Source organism: Carettochelys insculpta, chromosome 4, assembly GCF_033958435.1.
Source record: "Carettochelys insculpta isolate YL-2023 chromosome 4, ASM3395843v1, whole genome shotgun sequence".
NCBI classification, from domain to species: domain Eukaryota; kingdom Metazoa; phylum Chordata; order Testudines; family Carettochelyidae; genus Carettochelys; species Carettochelys insculpta.
Genome location: NC_134140.1, coordinates 22,668,630 through 22,685,022, shown reverse-complemented (window position 1 = coordinate 22,685,022; position 16,393 = coordinate 22,668,630). Strand labels below are relative to the sequence as shown.

At 41.8% G+C, this 16,393-nt stretch overlaps 1 protein-coding gene across 8 annotated transcripts in view; it reads right to left on the bottom strand.

Moving 5' to 3' along the window:
- Nucleotides 1–16,393, bottom strand: part of ABLIM2 (actin binding LIM protein family member 2) — a 229,230-nt gene that overhangs the window by 44,602 nt on the left and 168,235 nt on the right. For 5 of the 8 annotated variants that reach the window (XM_074992431.1, XM_074992430.1, XM_074992429.1 and 2 more), the window contains 3 exons: nt 14,861–14,959; nt 8,516–8,617; nt 7,622–7,675 (listed from right to left, as the gene is read on the bottom strand). In XM_074992431.1, coding sequence (XP_074848532.1) covers nt 7,622–7,675; nt 8,516–8,617; nt 14,861–14,959 — 255 coding nt within the window. The remainder of the gene's footprint in view (nt 1–7,621; nt 7,676–8,515; nt 8,618–14,860; nt 14,960–16,393) is intronic. The other 3 variants (XM_074992434.1, XM_074992436.1, XM_074992432.1) reach the window with 2 other exon arrangements.

Here is a 16,393-nt window from a genome sequence, read left to right as displayed (position 1 = left end):
CTACGTACACAGAACCTGTTACCTCATCATAGAAGCTAATCAGATTGATCAGGCACAACTTGTTCCTGGTGAATCCATGTTGGCTACTTTTGATCCAAGTGCTCCAAAACGGATTCGTTGAGGATTCCCTCCATTATTTTCCCAACGATTCAGGTAAGGCTGACAGGTCTATAGTTTTGTTGATTGTCCTCCTTTCCTTTTTTAAAGAAGAGCACTATGTTTGTCTTTTTCCAGTCTTCCGGGATCTTCTCCGATCTCCAAGAGTCTTCAAAGATAACGGCCAAAGGTTCAGCAATGACAACTGCCAATTCCCTCAGTACCCTTGGGAGCATGAAATCCAGACCCATGGATTTGTGTACATCTAGTTTTTCTAGATAGCTCAGAACTTGTTCCTTCCCCACAGATGGCTACCCTCCACTTTCCCTTACTGCATTGTCTAGGACTGTCATGTGGGAGTTGACTTCGTCCATGAAGACTGAGGCAAAAAAAACATTGAGTACTTCATCTTTTCCTACATCATCTGTCACCAGGTTACCTCTCTCATCCAGTAACGGCCCCACACCTTCTCTATAACCCATTTATTGTTAACATGTCTGTAGAAACCCTTCTTGTTACTCTTCACATCCCCTTCCAGCTGCAGTTCCAACTGTGCTTTCAACTTTCCTGATCACTCTCTGGCATTCTCCAGCCATATGTTCATATTCCTCCTTAGTCAACTGTCCATGTTTCCATTTCTTGTATCCATCCTTTTTTGAGTTTAAGCTAAGGATTTCCCTGTTAAGCCAAGGTGGTTGCCTACCATGTTTGTATTTCTTACTATGCAGTGGGATGGTCTGTTCCTGTGCCTTCAGTAAGACTTTACAATACTGCCAGTTCTCTTCAACTCTTTTCCCCTTCATCTACATTTCCCAAGGGATCCTGCTCATCAGTTCTCCCAGGGAGTTGAAGTTTGCTCTTTTGAAATCAAGGGTCCATATGTTACTGCTCACTCTTCTTCCTTTTGTCCGGATCCTGAAATCTACGATCTCATGGTTGCTGCAGCCCAGGTTTCCTCCCACTTCTATTTCTCTGACTAGTTCTTCCCTGTTTGTGAGCAGCAGGTCAAGTTGCGCATGGCCCCATGTCAGTTCCATCAGCACTTGTACCAAGAAGTTATCCCCAACATTCTCCAAAAACTTCCTGGATTGTCTGTGTGTCGCTGTATTGGTCTCCCAACAAATGTCTGGATGATTAAAGTCTCCCATGAGAACCGGGGCCTGTGATTTGGAAGCTTCACTTAGCTGACTGAAGAAATCTTCATCTACCTCATCTCCCTGATCTGGTGGTCTATAGCAGACACCAACTACAACATCACCTCTGTTACTGATGCCTCTAATCTTAACCCAGACACACTCAAGTGGATTTTCTCCCTCCTTATACTGGAGCTCTGAGCAATCATACAGCTCCCTCACATAGAGCACAACTCCTCCTCCTTTTCTCCCCTGTCTGTCCTTCCTCAACAGTTTATTACCTTCCATGACCGTGCTCCAGTTATGCGAATCGTCCCACCAAGTCTCTGTTATTCCAACCACCTCATACTTCTTTGACTGTGCCAGGACCTCTAATTCTTCCTCTTTGTTCTCTAGGCTTCTGGCATTTGTGTACAAGCATCTTAGAGAAAAAATCTTCCTGCAGTGGAGAGTCCACCATGTCCCATGGTAGGTTGCACCTGCTGTTTGTTATACCTCAGAACTCTCATGGAGCAGGAAGGGACCTGGGGAGGTCATCAAGTCCAGTTGTCTGCCCTCTTAGGCAGGGACAAGCACCATGCCTGAGAGCTTTTTTAAATCTATTTGCCCCACACCCCTAAATGGCCTTTTTAAGGCCTGAACTCATAACCTTGGATTTAGTAGGCTAATGCTCAAACTACTGAGCTATCTCTATTTTTAAAATTATTTGTCCCAGATCCCTAAGTAGCCCCCTCAAGGATTGCATTCGCAACCCTGGACTTAGCAGGCCAATGCTCAAAGCACTAAGCTATCCCTCTGCCCTGTATTACCAGGCAGTAAGAAAATACAAATCCTTTAATAGCCACCTCAAGGACTGAGCTCACAACCCTCGGTTTAGCACACCAATGCTCAAGCCACTGAGCTATCCCACCCCCACAGGAATAATCTAGCTGAACTTGATCTACTTACATATCTATTTATTGTGTTATCTTCACCGTGATAAATCAATGGCAGGTGCTCACCCATCAACTCAGCTTACATTTCTCATTCTTGCGGAGTACTGGAGTCTATAAGAGAGCACTCTGCCATCAATTTATCAGGTCTATACTATATGTGATAAATCAACCTTGCTGTTTCGACTGCTGACTGATGAGTCGGTGGGTAGTGTAGACCAGTATTTCTTAAACCTTCTGAGTCCACAGAATACTAAACAGTAATATTTTTATGTGAACACCTATGAAAATTTTCTTCAAAAAATTGTTTACAGACCAACAAACCCCCAAACAGCAACATATGCAGCAAAACCAAAATGAGATCATTATTTAATCAAGTATCATAGCAATGAAGAGGTAACATTGTATCTGGTTTTAATAACAGAAAATCAGTGTATTTTTCCAAATGCTGGCAGCTCACCTGCCAGTTGTTAACAGAATAACAGTATTCCGCAGAACATAGTTTAAGAACCACTGGTGTAGACATGCCCTTAGCAAACTAGAAGCAGCTATAAAATAATTAAATATGATGTGCTGTTGGACCAGGATGTTTGGGCCAAATCCTCAGCTGATGTAAATAAATGTTCTACTGAAGTTAGTGAATCTATGCCATTTTACAACAGTTAACCATTTGCCTTTGCATTTTTCTTGTGATTTTCTCTAATGAGTCAGACCTTTTTGCCCTGTCCATTATTTTTTGCTGTGTTTGTCTATGTATTACGAATGATTTGTAGCTCTGCAGAGGAGGAGAAGCCAAAGGCTTTGGATATACTTTAATGTTTGCTATTTATCCTAAAGCCAAGTGCTCAAATAAATAGATTCCATCTCACTGACTCTGAGGTGACCTTGGTATGTGCAATGCAACTACCATGACCTGAAAACATTTATCAAAGTCCAAACAATAAAGCATATTGAAGCACCACTGGAGCTTGCTTTGTTTTGTAGCTTAACCAGAACAGTCTATGAGTCTAAGTGGTTATTTAAATGTCAGTGATTTAAACCTATTTATGCAATTCCTAGCATTGGACATTTCAGTTATGGGGAATGTGTGCATGAAGACTCATTGTACTCAATCTCAGTTTGACTGATAAAGGTAATAATGCTGATGCAAATATGCTTAGTCCTCTGTAAGGCATTTGACTTTGACACACAACATTCTGCTTAAAAATGTAGAATGGCACAAAAATGAACACGGCACACATCTAAATGTAACTGTACAGGGGAAATCATAATCCAGTGGGTTTATTTCTAGCTGGGTACCACAAGATGGCTCCACAAGACAGTTACATGAGGAGGAATAGTTCAGTGGTTAGAGCACTGGCTTTGAAAACCAGGAGTTGTGAGTTTGTTGCCTCTTGGGCCTCAGATTAATTTCATGATACCATTTTTATTAATGACCCAAAAGAAAACATACAAAAATCACCACTGATGAAGTTTGCAGGCAGTACAAAGACTGAAGGAGTAATAAATAATGAAGAAAGAGGTCACATATTCAGACTGATCTGGATATATTGATAAAATGGGAACAAGCAAACACTATGCCTTTTAATATGGCTAAAGATAAATTCTAAGAACAAAGAATGAAGGCCAGGCATACAGGATGGAGAATTTTATTCCTGGGAAGCAGTGATTCTTTAAAAAGATTTGGGGATCCTGGCAGATAATCCCCTGAACATGAATTGCCAATGTGAGACTGTGGCCAAAAGGGCTAACACAATCCTTTGATGCGCAAAAGAGGTAATCCTGAGGAAGAGCGCAGGGTTTTTTTTTTGCCTCTCTGGTTGGCATGGGTAAGCCTGCTGCTGGACAACTCTGTGAAGTTCTGGTGTCTACAAGTCAAGAGTATGTTGAAAAGTGTGAAGAAGGTACAGATAAGAGCCAGGAAAATTATTAAAATGTTAGCAATATACCTGACAGAGACAGACTGAAGAAGCTTAGTTTATTCAGCTCAGGAGGTCTATATATTCCACCATATGGTGGGGTGTGCATGTGTAAGATATGCAATGATAGGCTTGTCGGTCTAGCAGGGAAACGTATAACAAGATCCAATAGGTGAAAGTTGAAGCTAAACAAATTCAGACTTGAATTAAGACATAAATGTTTACAAGTGAGAGTAATTAACAATTGGTGGCAATTTAGAGCAAAGATAGTGGTAGATGCATCTTATGCAATTTTTAAGTCATGACTGGATTTACTTTTAATACACACTCTAGTTCAAAAGGAATTATTCTGAGGAAGTTGTATGGTCTGTGTCCTGCAGAAGGCCAGACTAGATGGTCATGCTATTCTGATCTTGGAATCTATGAATCAACAGCATCCCGACTAAAGCCCTTCCTCATTTTCTTTTTCCTCATCTGTAAATCAGTCACCATCCAAATTGGAAAAGCCAATGCTCTCCATGAAAAGAAACATGGGAACTTTTTTTAAAAAGTCAATGACGGGCACAAGAGAACTCCCTACTTCTGACAACATATGTTAACCAAAAATCTTAAACAAAGCCATGGACCCAAATAATCACCAGAGAAAGTCAGTCAAGCCTTGATTCTCTTCTTTTCTGAATGTGGAGTTCTCTGCTTATTTGAGCCCTGATGTATCTGCTGTATTTCCTAAATCTTCACCTCCATTTAAGCCTTCATTCCTCTTACTGCTTATCAGTTTAAAGCCAAATTAGGTGTCCTTCAGGGCAAGTGCAAGAGAAGAGAAATGTATGAATCCTTCCATCCTACCTCCTCTACCCCATTTTGTGCAGTCAGGCAGAGCGTAATCCTAACATGGTTGCAGGCTGTGGGCAATGCAAGGGGGCAGCTACTGCTTCCAGCAGCACTAGTAGTTAACAGAGGAGACAGGAAGAGGAATAGGCATGGTCCTGTCCTCCCCAGCATAATGCCAGACCTCTCTCATCGCTGTAGTATTTAAGTACCTTGTGCATTAAGTGATATTACTACCTATCTGTGAACCGCATCTTTCTTGAAGGGGAGTAGAGGAGTGTTTTGTTTCGGGAGGGGGAGGCTTTTGGGGGGAGGGGGAGGTTTGCCTTTGTGAATATAGAAATATTCCAGAAGTAACCCTTAACCTGCCTGTCACAGGTGATAAAAATATAAACATCTTCTCTTACGGTAGGGCCCTACCAAATTCATCACCATTTAAAATGCATCAAGGGCTGTAAAATCTGGTCTCCACCCATGAAATCATGTGTTTTGTGAGCTTTTACGCTATACCAGACAGATTTCGGGGGAAACCAGCATTTCTCAAATTGGGGGCCTAATGCAAAAGAGAGTTGCAGGAGAGCCAGGGGGAGGGAGAGACAGGACAAGGTTATTTCAAGGGGAGCATGGTATGGACCACCCTGACTTTTGCACAGACTTGAGAGCTGGGTGGCTGGAGTGCAGTGGCTGTTCACCAGGCACTCAGCTCTGAAAGCAGCACCCCACCAACAGTCGTGCAGAAGTAAGGGTGGCAATGCCATACCATGCTATCCTTCTGTGCCGCTGATCGATGGGCTCCTGGCCAGCTGCCACCACACTCCAGCGGCTCAGATCTGAAGGCAGCACTGCTGCCAGCAGCAGTGCTAAAGTAAGGGTAGCAGTAATACAACCTCCCTACCACAATAATCTTGCAACCTTCCCTTCACAACTCACTTTTGGGTCAGGACCCCTACAATTACCACACCATGAAACTTCAGATTTCAGAAGCATAAATAATGACATTTGCAATTTTAAAAAACTTATGACCATGAATTGACCTAAATGGACCATGAATTTGGTAGGGCCCCACTTAATGCCATTTGGTGACGCAACCTTGAAACATGGCATGCCTTACTTACAAACAGATATCAACATTTCTCTCTTCAGGGGCTACTTAATCAGCAAGGCAGGGGGAAAGAACCCAGGAGCTGCTGAGGCAGTTGAGCAAGTAAATGAAATAACAGTGTGTTCTGAATGGAATCGGGAAACTCTGGAAGAAAAATCCCACCTACAAATTGATTCCAAGAAGCAAGGTAAGAATATTCTCTGATATGATTTTGTAATGCTACATAATGGATTTAACTGAGAAACTTATTAGAGTTCATGTAACTACACTTCAGGCACTGACTCTGGTTATCAACACACACAGCTGTACACATAGCTTGACAAACAGAAGAATAGCAAAAGAATTACACACTGTCTAAAAAAATCATTTTTGGGGTACTTAACTAGAGCTAGTATTTGTAAACTGTAAAATACTGTCACTTTCAGCTGGGTATTGAATTTCCAGAAGCTGATACCTGGATTTTACTTCAACACGTTTACAAATTCTATACATTTTGAAGCAAACTCTAGCTATGATTTTTATCAGTTTTTCTTGAAGCGATCCATTATGGAATTTTCTATTTTACAGCTCCATTTGAAGTATGCATGATTTACACAGTTCTTTTTCAGAGTGATGTATCAGATTATGTGCCACAAAAACATTTTCTGTGTAGTTCTGTTTAGTGACCTAGGTGCCAATCTGGCAATTGGGTCTGCACATTCTGTGGTGAAGATCAGAAGCTATCTTTGGGTAGGTCACAGCCATTAAAAAGGAATGTGTGCTCAACAGATACAACGTCATTAAAGAATTGCTCTGAGATTACAATAAAGCAGTGCTTTTTTTTGTAAAATAAACCAAGCAGCTGGTACTCGCCTCCCACACCTCCCCACAGCTGGGTTCCCACAGTTGGTGATGCCAGAGGGGCAGTGGGGGGCCCCAGCTCCCAGCCCACGGTGGCCTCCCAGCCTCCAGACTGCTGCAGGGCCGGGGGCGGGGAGGCCTCCAGCTCCCAGCCCTGCGCTGCTGTGGAGCCAGCAGGAGCTCCAGTTCCCAGTATTGCTCTGCTGCAGGGCTCAGGGACTCTGGCTCCCAACCCCATGGCAGCCTCCTGGCTCCCTGTGCTGCCACAGGGTCAGGAGGGGTTCCAGCTCCCAGCCCTGTGCTGTACCAGCACATACCGTCACAAAACAAGCACTGCAATAAAATTAAAAAAATCTTGCTGCTGAAAATGGTTATTCAATGTGCACCATATGTCAATGAATTTATAAGCTTATTTTTTGCTGTAATGTAGGACTAAAATTTAAGTTAAAATTTAGATAGTGCTCAGGATCATTTGAAAGCAGGATAGCAGTGTCATTCTGATAATAAGCAAATTGGTTTAAAATCAGTATTTGCTTTACATTAATAATGCATAGTGAGACATCCCTATTCCAGCCACTTACTGAGTCTTCAGATTTCATGCTATGCAGACTTATCAATTTTTCATGTTACTTTTTTTCGTTTTCATTTTCAGATCATAGGGATTTTGGTATAATTAAATGAGAACATGAACAACCAGTTCATCAGTAAATATGCACTTCCTGAATGACGGCATGTGTAGAAAATACTGTAGCAGAGAAAAGCAGACTGTACCATGCTGTCTGTAGATAGGGGGTTTCCTATAGATGTTATCTTTCACTCCAGTCTCTGAGAAAGAGGAAAGACAAAGGAAAGAACAAAAGAGTAAGCAAGCAGTTTAGACTGTGCTTCTTGTGTTTATTACCGCCCCCACATCCCAAAAAAAAAAAAAAACACTTGAGCAGAGACCATTCATTCATTTCAATGGGTAGTAACTGCTGTTACAATGCAACACAACATTTCTCATCATTAGTACACACTTAAAACATTCTGGGCTGCATGACTGCCCATTTTTTTTCCCATCAATCCTAAAGGGATATATTAATATGGCTCCTTACCCATCAGTTCATGTAGTAAAAGGGTATTTAAAAAATTCGGCCTAACATCATATCTGTAAATTGAGCAAGCCTGTGCAACCAGCAGTAACATTTAAAAACTAGTACATCTTCTAGACTTAACATAAAATAGAATCATAAAATACTAGAACTGGAAGGGACCTCAATACGTCATTGAGTCCATTCTCCTGCGGTTACAGCAGGACTAAAAGCACCATTTGGACCATCCCTGATAGACATCTATCTAACCTGCTCTTAAATATCTCCAGTGATGGAGATTCCACAACCTCCCTAGGCAACTTATAACAGTTCGTAACCACCCTGACAGTTAAGAAGTTTAGTTGACTCTTTGGGCTTCTCCTAGTGCAAACATGTCTAGACACAGAAAAATGTTAAGAGGGTAACTCATTCACTTATGAGATCATGTTTCACAGCTAACAGATTGTCACTCTTCAGAAGAAATAATGTTTTTTGTTATTGTTGTATTGCAGGTCAGAAAGCCAGGCAAAATCCGTCAACACTTTAGGACAAAATGCCACAGTTGAAGATTTAAAGCTATGCAATGAATGCCTACCTGGAATATGGAAATGTCTAGGAGCCTGCTGATAGGCAGAAGGTGAAGATTTGCTGTCTGAATACATGGATAAGCTTGGAGTGCTCCGGCCACTTTCACTGCCTCCAAGGGGAAGAGCAAAGAAAGCAGATAAAAGAAAAAAAAATGGAAAGCAAAGTAGAGTATTTCAAGCATAAGAAGCTCTCCCAAAATGACTTGTTAATCCAACATTTCTAAATAAATGGCTCTGTGTAAAACCCCAAGTTGCTTACTGGCACTATGTCTGGGTTCTGATGTGACCCTCTTCACAAAGGCAATACCATACAGTGGTGCAAATGCTAAATGGATCTAGGTACCAGAATCTGCGACGGAGTTTTGCTATTCGAGCAATAATGAATTTCTGATGGACAACATCAGGTATAGTATCAGCCATGCTGCTCTATTTTGAAATCTCAAATTCTCTTCTTGAAATGTGATCCTGTTAACAAAATAAAATAATAGAATCTCCAGGAATCTATAGACTATTTTTTCCCAAATGTCTCTTTTATAGCCTTAGTTGAGCAAATATAGTAGGCAATTCCTAGGAAAGTTTAAGGTTATGGCATTAAATAATAGCCTGCCCTTAAAATCATCAAGACATAATTCAGTGATGTTTAAATTAGTTCAAAGCACAACTGCACCAAAAAGCAGTGGCTATGACTCAGTCATGTCTTATTGGCTATATAAATTAGAACAGACTGATGTTGAGATCTTGTACTATGTTTATTTTAACTCCCCTTACCCCTCAGTAACTCTCCACAGTGTTTCATGTATATGCAGACAGGGTTGGATTATCAAGTCATGGATCTATAATGCCATAGCCAACTTGGCAGAATTTAAAGGTACAGAGAATACTATAGATCCATACCCACTTATACCCCCTTATTTGGTCAGTTCTCTTTGAATCCCCATTCACTTCCTGTCAATTAATCCTCAGAGAACACTCTATGGCATTATAATACTGCTTGGCAAACAAAAATGTAAAGCTCTACTTTTTACGGACTTGTAAAATTCAGCTTATGTGTAGCATTGTTCAGCAACTGGAAGCTAAATATGGTATTTTTACAAAACAGAACTGCTGACAATTTGCAGTAACCATTTTAGAGTGGATGGAGTGCAGAATTAATGGATATTAATGAGAAAGATATAGCAGTTCTTCTAAAGAAAGGCCTGCTGCCCAGAATAGGACTTGAGATGTATTATTGAGCATTGCCATGTGAGAGAGAGGGATTTATAGCTTTGGGTTAGCACACAGAAAGCCTACAGCAAAGGTGAAAGATTGAGTTATCTGGGAATGGAGCAGGTCTTTGCTAACAATTCACAAAACCAAGCAACCCACTGTTGAGGAGCACTGGAGAGATATTAAATACAGTCCCAGCGAATGTCATGTATTCCATCATTTTAACTGCGAGCTTGCTGTTGATGGGAGTGTTGCTATTGACCTTGATAGGAACTAGACAAAGCCCCATAAGAACAGAGGAGAGAGTCGCATGTCTCATGATTATTCCTGCTAATTAATCCACTATAGTGTGGGACTGTGACTTCCCTGTACAGGTGCAGAATTAAATGAAGATCATTAAAACTACAGAACTATTAGTCATGGCTCTCATCTAATTTACCAAGCACAGATTATCTTCCTTTCTGTGCCAAATCTGCTGTTGCACTTTACCCACTTCCAGCTCCTACTAACCCACCTGCATAGTTGATGGGGAACAGCAGTCCTGTTCAAACGTCTCTCCCCTTACACGGTGCTACACAACACAGGTAGCAAGGGTGTATCTTATGCTACCTTACCCCCTGGCAATGGGCGCTGGGGAGAAGTCCCAGCCTCACTCTAAGTAACAGAAAGCAGAACATGGGAAATACAGGTTTCACCTCCCAAAACCAGCATTCCCTTGTCCAGCAACATCTGTGCTCCAGCAGGACCAGGAATGTTACAGGACCAGAGAGCCCTTGGCCCTGAAGATGCTCCTGCTCCAGTGCCCCAGGGCTGAAGCCGGTGCCCCGGGGCAGGAGCCATGTCAGCAGCCTGGCCGGGGAGCTGTAACTTGTCTCCATAGGGCCAGCAGCTGGGGCTGCAGCCAGCACAGGCCAGGCTGTAGGTAAGGGGATGGCAGGGGCTTGATGTTTGGGGGACGGTTTGTAAAGGGGCCAGTGGGGCATGGAGCCACCAGCAGGAAGAGGCAGCAGGCTGGGAGTGGGGGCAGGGAGACCTCCCTTCTTCCAGCAAATTCCCTTGTTCAAGACCAGTCAGGTCCCAAGGGTGCCAGACAAGGGAGATGCAACTTATAGCTGCTTCCTGATTAAAGTCCGTGTATCCAAATTCCTGCCTCACTAAACATTGATATTGGGAGATGGAAGGCATGGCCCTATGTTGGGCACATAAAATAATCCATGTGGATAAAAGCCTCACCAGACAGGACTGGGGCCCCCTGTGCTGGGAATCATATAAACAGAGAGAAATCCTCTAGAGCAGGGATTACTTCCCTGTTATGTTCAAAGGATGACAGGAAAGCACAGAATAGGAGAAAAGTACTTGGGAAGACAGGATAGGCAGAGAATACAAAAACATGGAACTGAACGCTGCAGTTCTGCCACCTGCTCTGTGTGGGATCCACCCGTGTGGAGTGGTTTGCAAGATCAGGGTCTAAATTCCTATTAAAAAAAAGAATGAGGCAAGCCATTTGTGGGGCCCATTACACCATACAAGCTGATCCACTATTTGAATGATTAAAATTATGCCAAAAATTATCCACTGTTTTTGAGAAAGTGGACTTAGATTTGGGATTTTCCATGCCAAATTATAAATAGTTAGTAATACATCAAAATGAAGGCCAAGTAAAAACTCTATACAATCACAGTATCCAGCTTACAACTACCCCAAACATCCTGCATTGTCGTCTCTTGTCTGAGGTTTCCCTGAGAAAAAACTGAGTAGACTCTATGTCTGATCCCAGAGAGCATACAACTACTGGAGAGAGCTGCATAATTATAAAGTGTGGTTTGGGTCTCTGCCATTAGCAGGGTGAAAAAATAGAATCATGAACTCTTTCCTGGATTTCATTTTATTTTATTTGGCAAGAATCCTGAAAGGTTTACTTTGAACTTAACTACCAACCATGGAAACATACTCCTGTCTCTTGGTTCTTAACAAGACAGAATAGCCTTTCAACCTTGTATGTTTACAACATAATGACCAGACTTCAGGACATCATCTCCTCTCATATCATTACATGGCTAGTTAGCAAGAATATAGTATCTTTTTGTACCTCTTCATTCTGAGCAGTGTGCTGCTTTATTGACTATCTTCTACATTTCCCTCCTAGCCACTGAATTTTATTTTTGCACTGGATGAGGGTTTGGCAAGAATTTTGCAGACTCATGAAGCAGCTATAGAGATCTATTGTAAGGTCAGTATGCCTGAAAAACTTTCCTGCCCTGGCTCTCTTTAACATGCACAGTCATCAGTGGTCCAAAACCAGAGATTCCAGAAATTACTCCTTAAACTGGATCAATTTATATGTTAAACATATAACATATAATAACAATTTATATGTTAAACATGTAACAGATCAAAACAGCAGTCCTGTAGCACTTTAAAGACTAACAAAATGATTTATTAGGTGATGAGCTTTCGTGGGACAGACCTATGGAAGCTCATCACCTAATAAATCATTTTGTTAGTCTTTAAAGTGCTACATGACTTCCGTTTTTTCTCTGTTACTATGTTAAACACATGAACCTGAAGTTTTGAAAACCGCAGTGATTCTTTCCAAGCCAGTGTGTACTAAAGTGGGGGGGAAAACGACATGCGCTGGAAAATATGGTTTTTAAATTAAGAATGACAAGGCACACTTCACTGCATTCTGAAGGCAGGATTTTCAAAAACTCCCAGCAGTGGTCTCTGACTCCTTTTCATCAACGGGGCACACTTAGATCAATCTGGAGTGCTTTTGAAAATCCATATGTTTCTGACTTGTGATGGGCACTAACTGTGGGGTAAGTAAGGATGCAGTCTTACTAAGCCTGCCACCAAAACCAGAGTCCTTCACTTTTATGATTAAAAAAACAGACAAAAAACACCCAACCTAAGAAAGCATGACCAGATGATTTGTGTAACTAATGAGAGAATGGAGAGTCAAATGTGCTACACTCTCCAAGCTAAACTGTGGGTGGCAAAGAGAGAGGGTGGAAATTCAGTAGAAAACATTCTTATGCCCAAAAAAAGGGCCACCCTGGTGCAATGTCAGTGAGGGCCTATGTCAAAGCCCACTGAAGACAAGAGACAGGCCTGCTGGGCTGGTGTGGTTTCACAAGCTCAGAAGTTTAAAGAAAAATATTGTTAAATAAATGTGTCGAGTTAATTTTGAGTTTACAAAGATCAGGTATTGTATCATACTTATGTACCACATTCAGACATGTTCAAGTCTCTGAGCCAAGCACAGCCCTAATTATTTTGAACCAAAATGGAAAAAATAAGTCTTATTCTGAGCCCATAGCACTCAACAATAGTTTATATTTGCACTTTGCACTAAGGTTTCTCCAAGGCTTTTCCTACATAATATCAAACTCTTCTCATGAAGGAGGAGTTTATCCTAGAACTCAGAACACAGCACCTGGGTATCTCAGATCTCCTTTCTTATTTTTATTTGCTGTGACACTAATTCACTGTACAACAATGGGGAAATTATGCAATTCTTATTTAACCCATATGTAAATTGTATAAAAATACTTACCTATCTCATAGGAGAGAAGTGAAGCTCAATAAATGTTTGCAAAAAGCTATAATTACCTTGATAACTGGTGCTATAGAAATGTAAAATATTATGATTTTGCTTGTTTTACTAATTATTATTTTGTAACAAGAGGCTGCCACTTGATGGATTGTTTTCTAAATGATAGCAATAAATAATTGCTACTGAATATGTCAACTACAGGTAGCCTTGAACATATACTGGTTTAAATGTGATCAAAGTGCTGCTAAGCGACTGCCAATTGATTTTCAAGTGAGAGCATTCCATGCTGTGTAATCATGCAGTGCAGTACATAGACAAGTTTTACAGCTAAATGCATCCACTGTGATAACACTGTCGAGCTTTACAGTACACTTAAAACTGTATCTGAGCAGAGATTCATGTGACATAAGGGTATGCTCCACCCTTTCTAGAAGTGTGTGTTATGGGGGGGAACAGAATCTTTGTAGGTAGATTGTTACGGTAGTATCACTTAGTTAAAACTTATTCTTCATCTCCAAAATACTCTCAGATGGAGAGGAGGAACAGGTTAGGGTTTGCAGAATACGGATATGGTTCCGATCTTAATTACACCAGTGTAACCTCGCTGACTTTAATAAAATTACACCCATATAAAAAAGAAACCATCCCTGACTGATTGGCTGTATTTCCAAAGGCACTGAGCATCCGCAACTCAGGCCTACTTTTAAAAATTAGGCCCGTTCATATGTTTGGCCCCGTCCCCTGCAGGGAGTCACTTCCCTTCCTATAACTGCTCAGATGACAAAGCTTTATAGACTCAAATAGGATGCAAAGTTAGAGGATGCAAAAGGTACTGAAAATGCTTGTGATTCATGGCTGTTGGCTTCCCCTTCTTCCTAACATTAATGCCTGGGTAAGGACATTGTTGTGATCATTCAATGTCACCTTCCCTTCTCATGTTTAAGAAGCATGCTAAGCAAAAGTGCCTCAGAGGTTCCAGAGATTCCCCCCCATCACGGAATGTCTCCAGCATGCAGAATGTTAACCATTTATGTGCCTTTGTAAAACATTTTGACAGGAATGAACATCAATTTATCAAAATGAACACCACAGGATTAAAGAAAGTTTCTGTGCTTTCAAGTATATGGGGCAGATCCACAACTGATCAATGGAGCTATGCTGATATGGCCCAGGAGATGTTAACAGTGTTAAAATGGCCAAGCTCTCTAAACATATTGTAAAGATAGATGGATATTTAATCTTCTAGGGTGTTAATGTCACTTATTCCAACATCTAGTTAGATTCACTAAAACATGGAAACAAGGTTAAATATTTCTGTAAACCATAATAAACAAAATTTATAAATATTCCCCCTCCCCCATCTTCAGATTTTTCCAGCCTCCTTTGGAAAAAAAAAAACCAAAAACAAAACATTGAACATTCACCGAAAAGAACACAGCAGATCCCCCAGACTTACATGGTATTTCAGGAAAGCACTCACACAAAGTTAAGACAGACTGTCCAGTTGGAAGCCATGCTTGCACAAAGAAAGTCAAAACACATTTGGAGAGTCTACAGTTATCACAGCACAGTCGGCATTCCTGGGCCTTACCTTTGAAGAAAGGGATGTAATGATGTCTGAATGTAGATGTAGGGCTTGGGTGTTGGGGCAGGGAGATGCAGCTACTGGTACCAAGACTGTGAGTACCAGCTAGGGGGCAACAAAGAGTAAGTGAAAATAAACTATTTAGTTCACTTACTGAAAGCCACAAAATATTCCTATCAACAATGCCCTTCTCACTGGAACATTTTTCTCCTCATTACATACAAACTGGGGAAGTAGCGCAGTATGTATTTAACAGTTTACCTCCAGCCTGTTTTTGTGCTTCTAAAACAACACGTCATATATGGCAGAGCAGTTAGTGACGGAGGCTTTCCATGAAAGGACATTGAAGAATACTCCTGCTTTTATACAGGAGGTCAGACTACTTGATCAGCAGGGCTGCTTTACATGCTCCTTCACATATTATCTCCAGCTTCCCCTTTACCACTTAGGCCACAGCTGACCTTTGTGTCTTCCATACAAAATGGAAAAAGATTAGCACAGCCTTCCCAGACCCTCTGCCATGCATGCCACTCCCAGACTGCTCCAAGGCACAACCCACTTATCTCAGGCAAGGCACAAACAGGGAAACTGTCTCTCTCCCCATGGTGCATAGTCCCGGGGGTCTTACGTCCCTTCCACAGCCCTGCACAGCAGCTGTACTCCACCTCTGCCCTTGCAAGTGAATGTGGCACTGGCCATGCCCTCCCTCTCCTGCTTGGCACAGACTGAATGAGATTGGGAAGGGGCTTGGATGCTCCCACCATCTTCAGCAACTGCTCTACCTGGCAGCAATTCACAACACCCATAGGCTGGATGACTCAGCCTCTCACCCTGAGCCAGCCTCACTCTCTGGGTGTCTAACAACACAGCCTAGAAAGCCTGGTTGCCTGGAGGGGATCTGTATTAATTTTAACCCACTTTAACTTCTAGACTCCCCTCCCACCAACTCCCAGAAGGCCTGCACCACTGGACACGTGCTTGCTGTGCCTAATTGGAAATCCAGCCCTGATGATCAGAATGATCCTGTCTGGCCCTGAGAGCTATGAATTTAATAGGTGTCCCCCAAGAAAATATTCCAAGAAAGGCCCCAGGAAGAGCATGCTTAGGAAAATAAGTGTTTTCAAAAGCTGCCAAAGGGATGACATGTTGCTAATGGGTCTAAGTGGAATGAAATGGGGAGATAACAGCTCTTTCTTTGCTAGGAACTTTGTTAGGACAAGGTCCAGCTCCCACTGAAGTGGCTATTTTGCTGTTAGCTTAAAGGATGCAGGATCAAGCCCACAATCCAAAAATACTTAAGCACATCTAATTTTAAGCATCCAAGGTGACCCACTGGCATTGTATGCTTAAAGTTAGGTTGGGATTACATGCTTTGCTGAACTGTGGCTATAAATTGTCCTCATAAAGCCCTTTTTGGTTGTAACACAGTGCTGCACAGGTGAGTACAGTCACAACAATTACCAGTTAAAAACTCTTGTAGCCACTAACAAAGGTTGCACCGCTTTAGCATCTGCTTGGGACTGGGAGTTTTTTACGCCT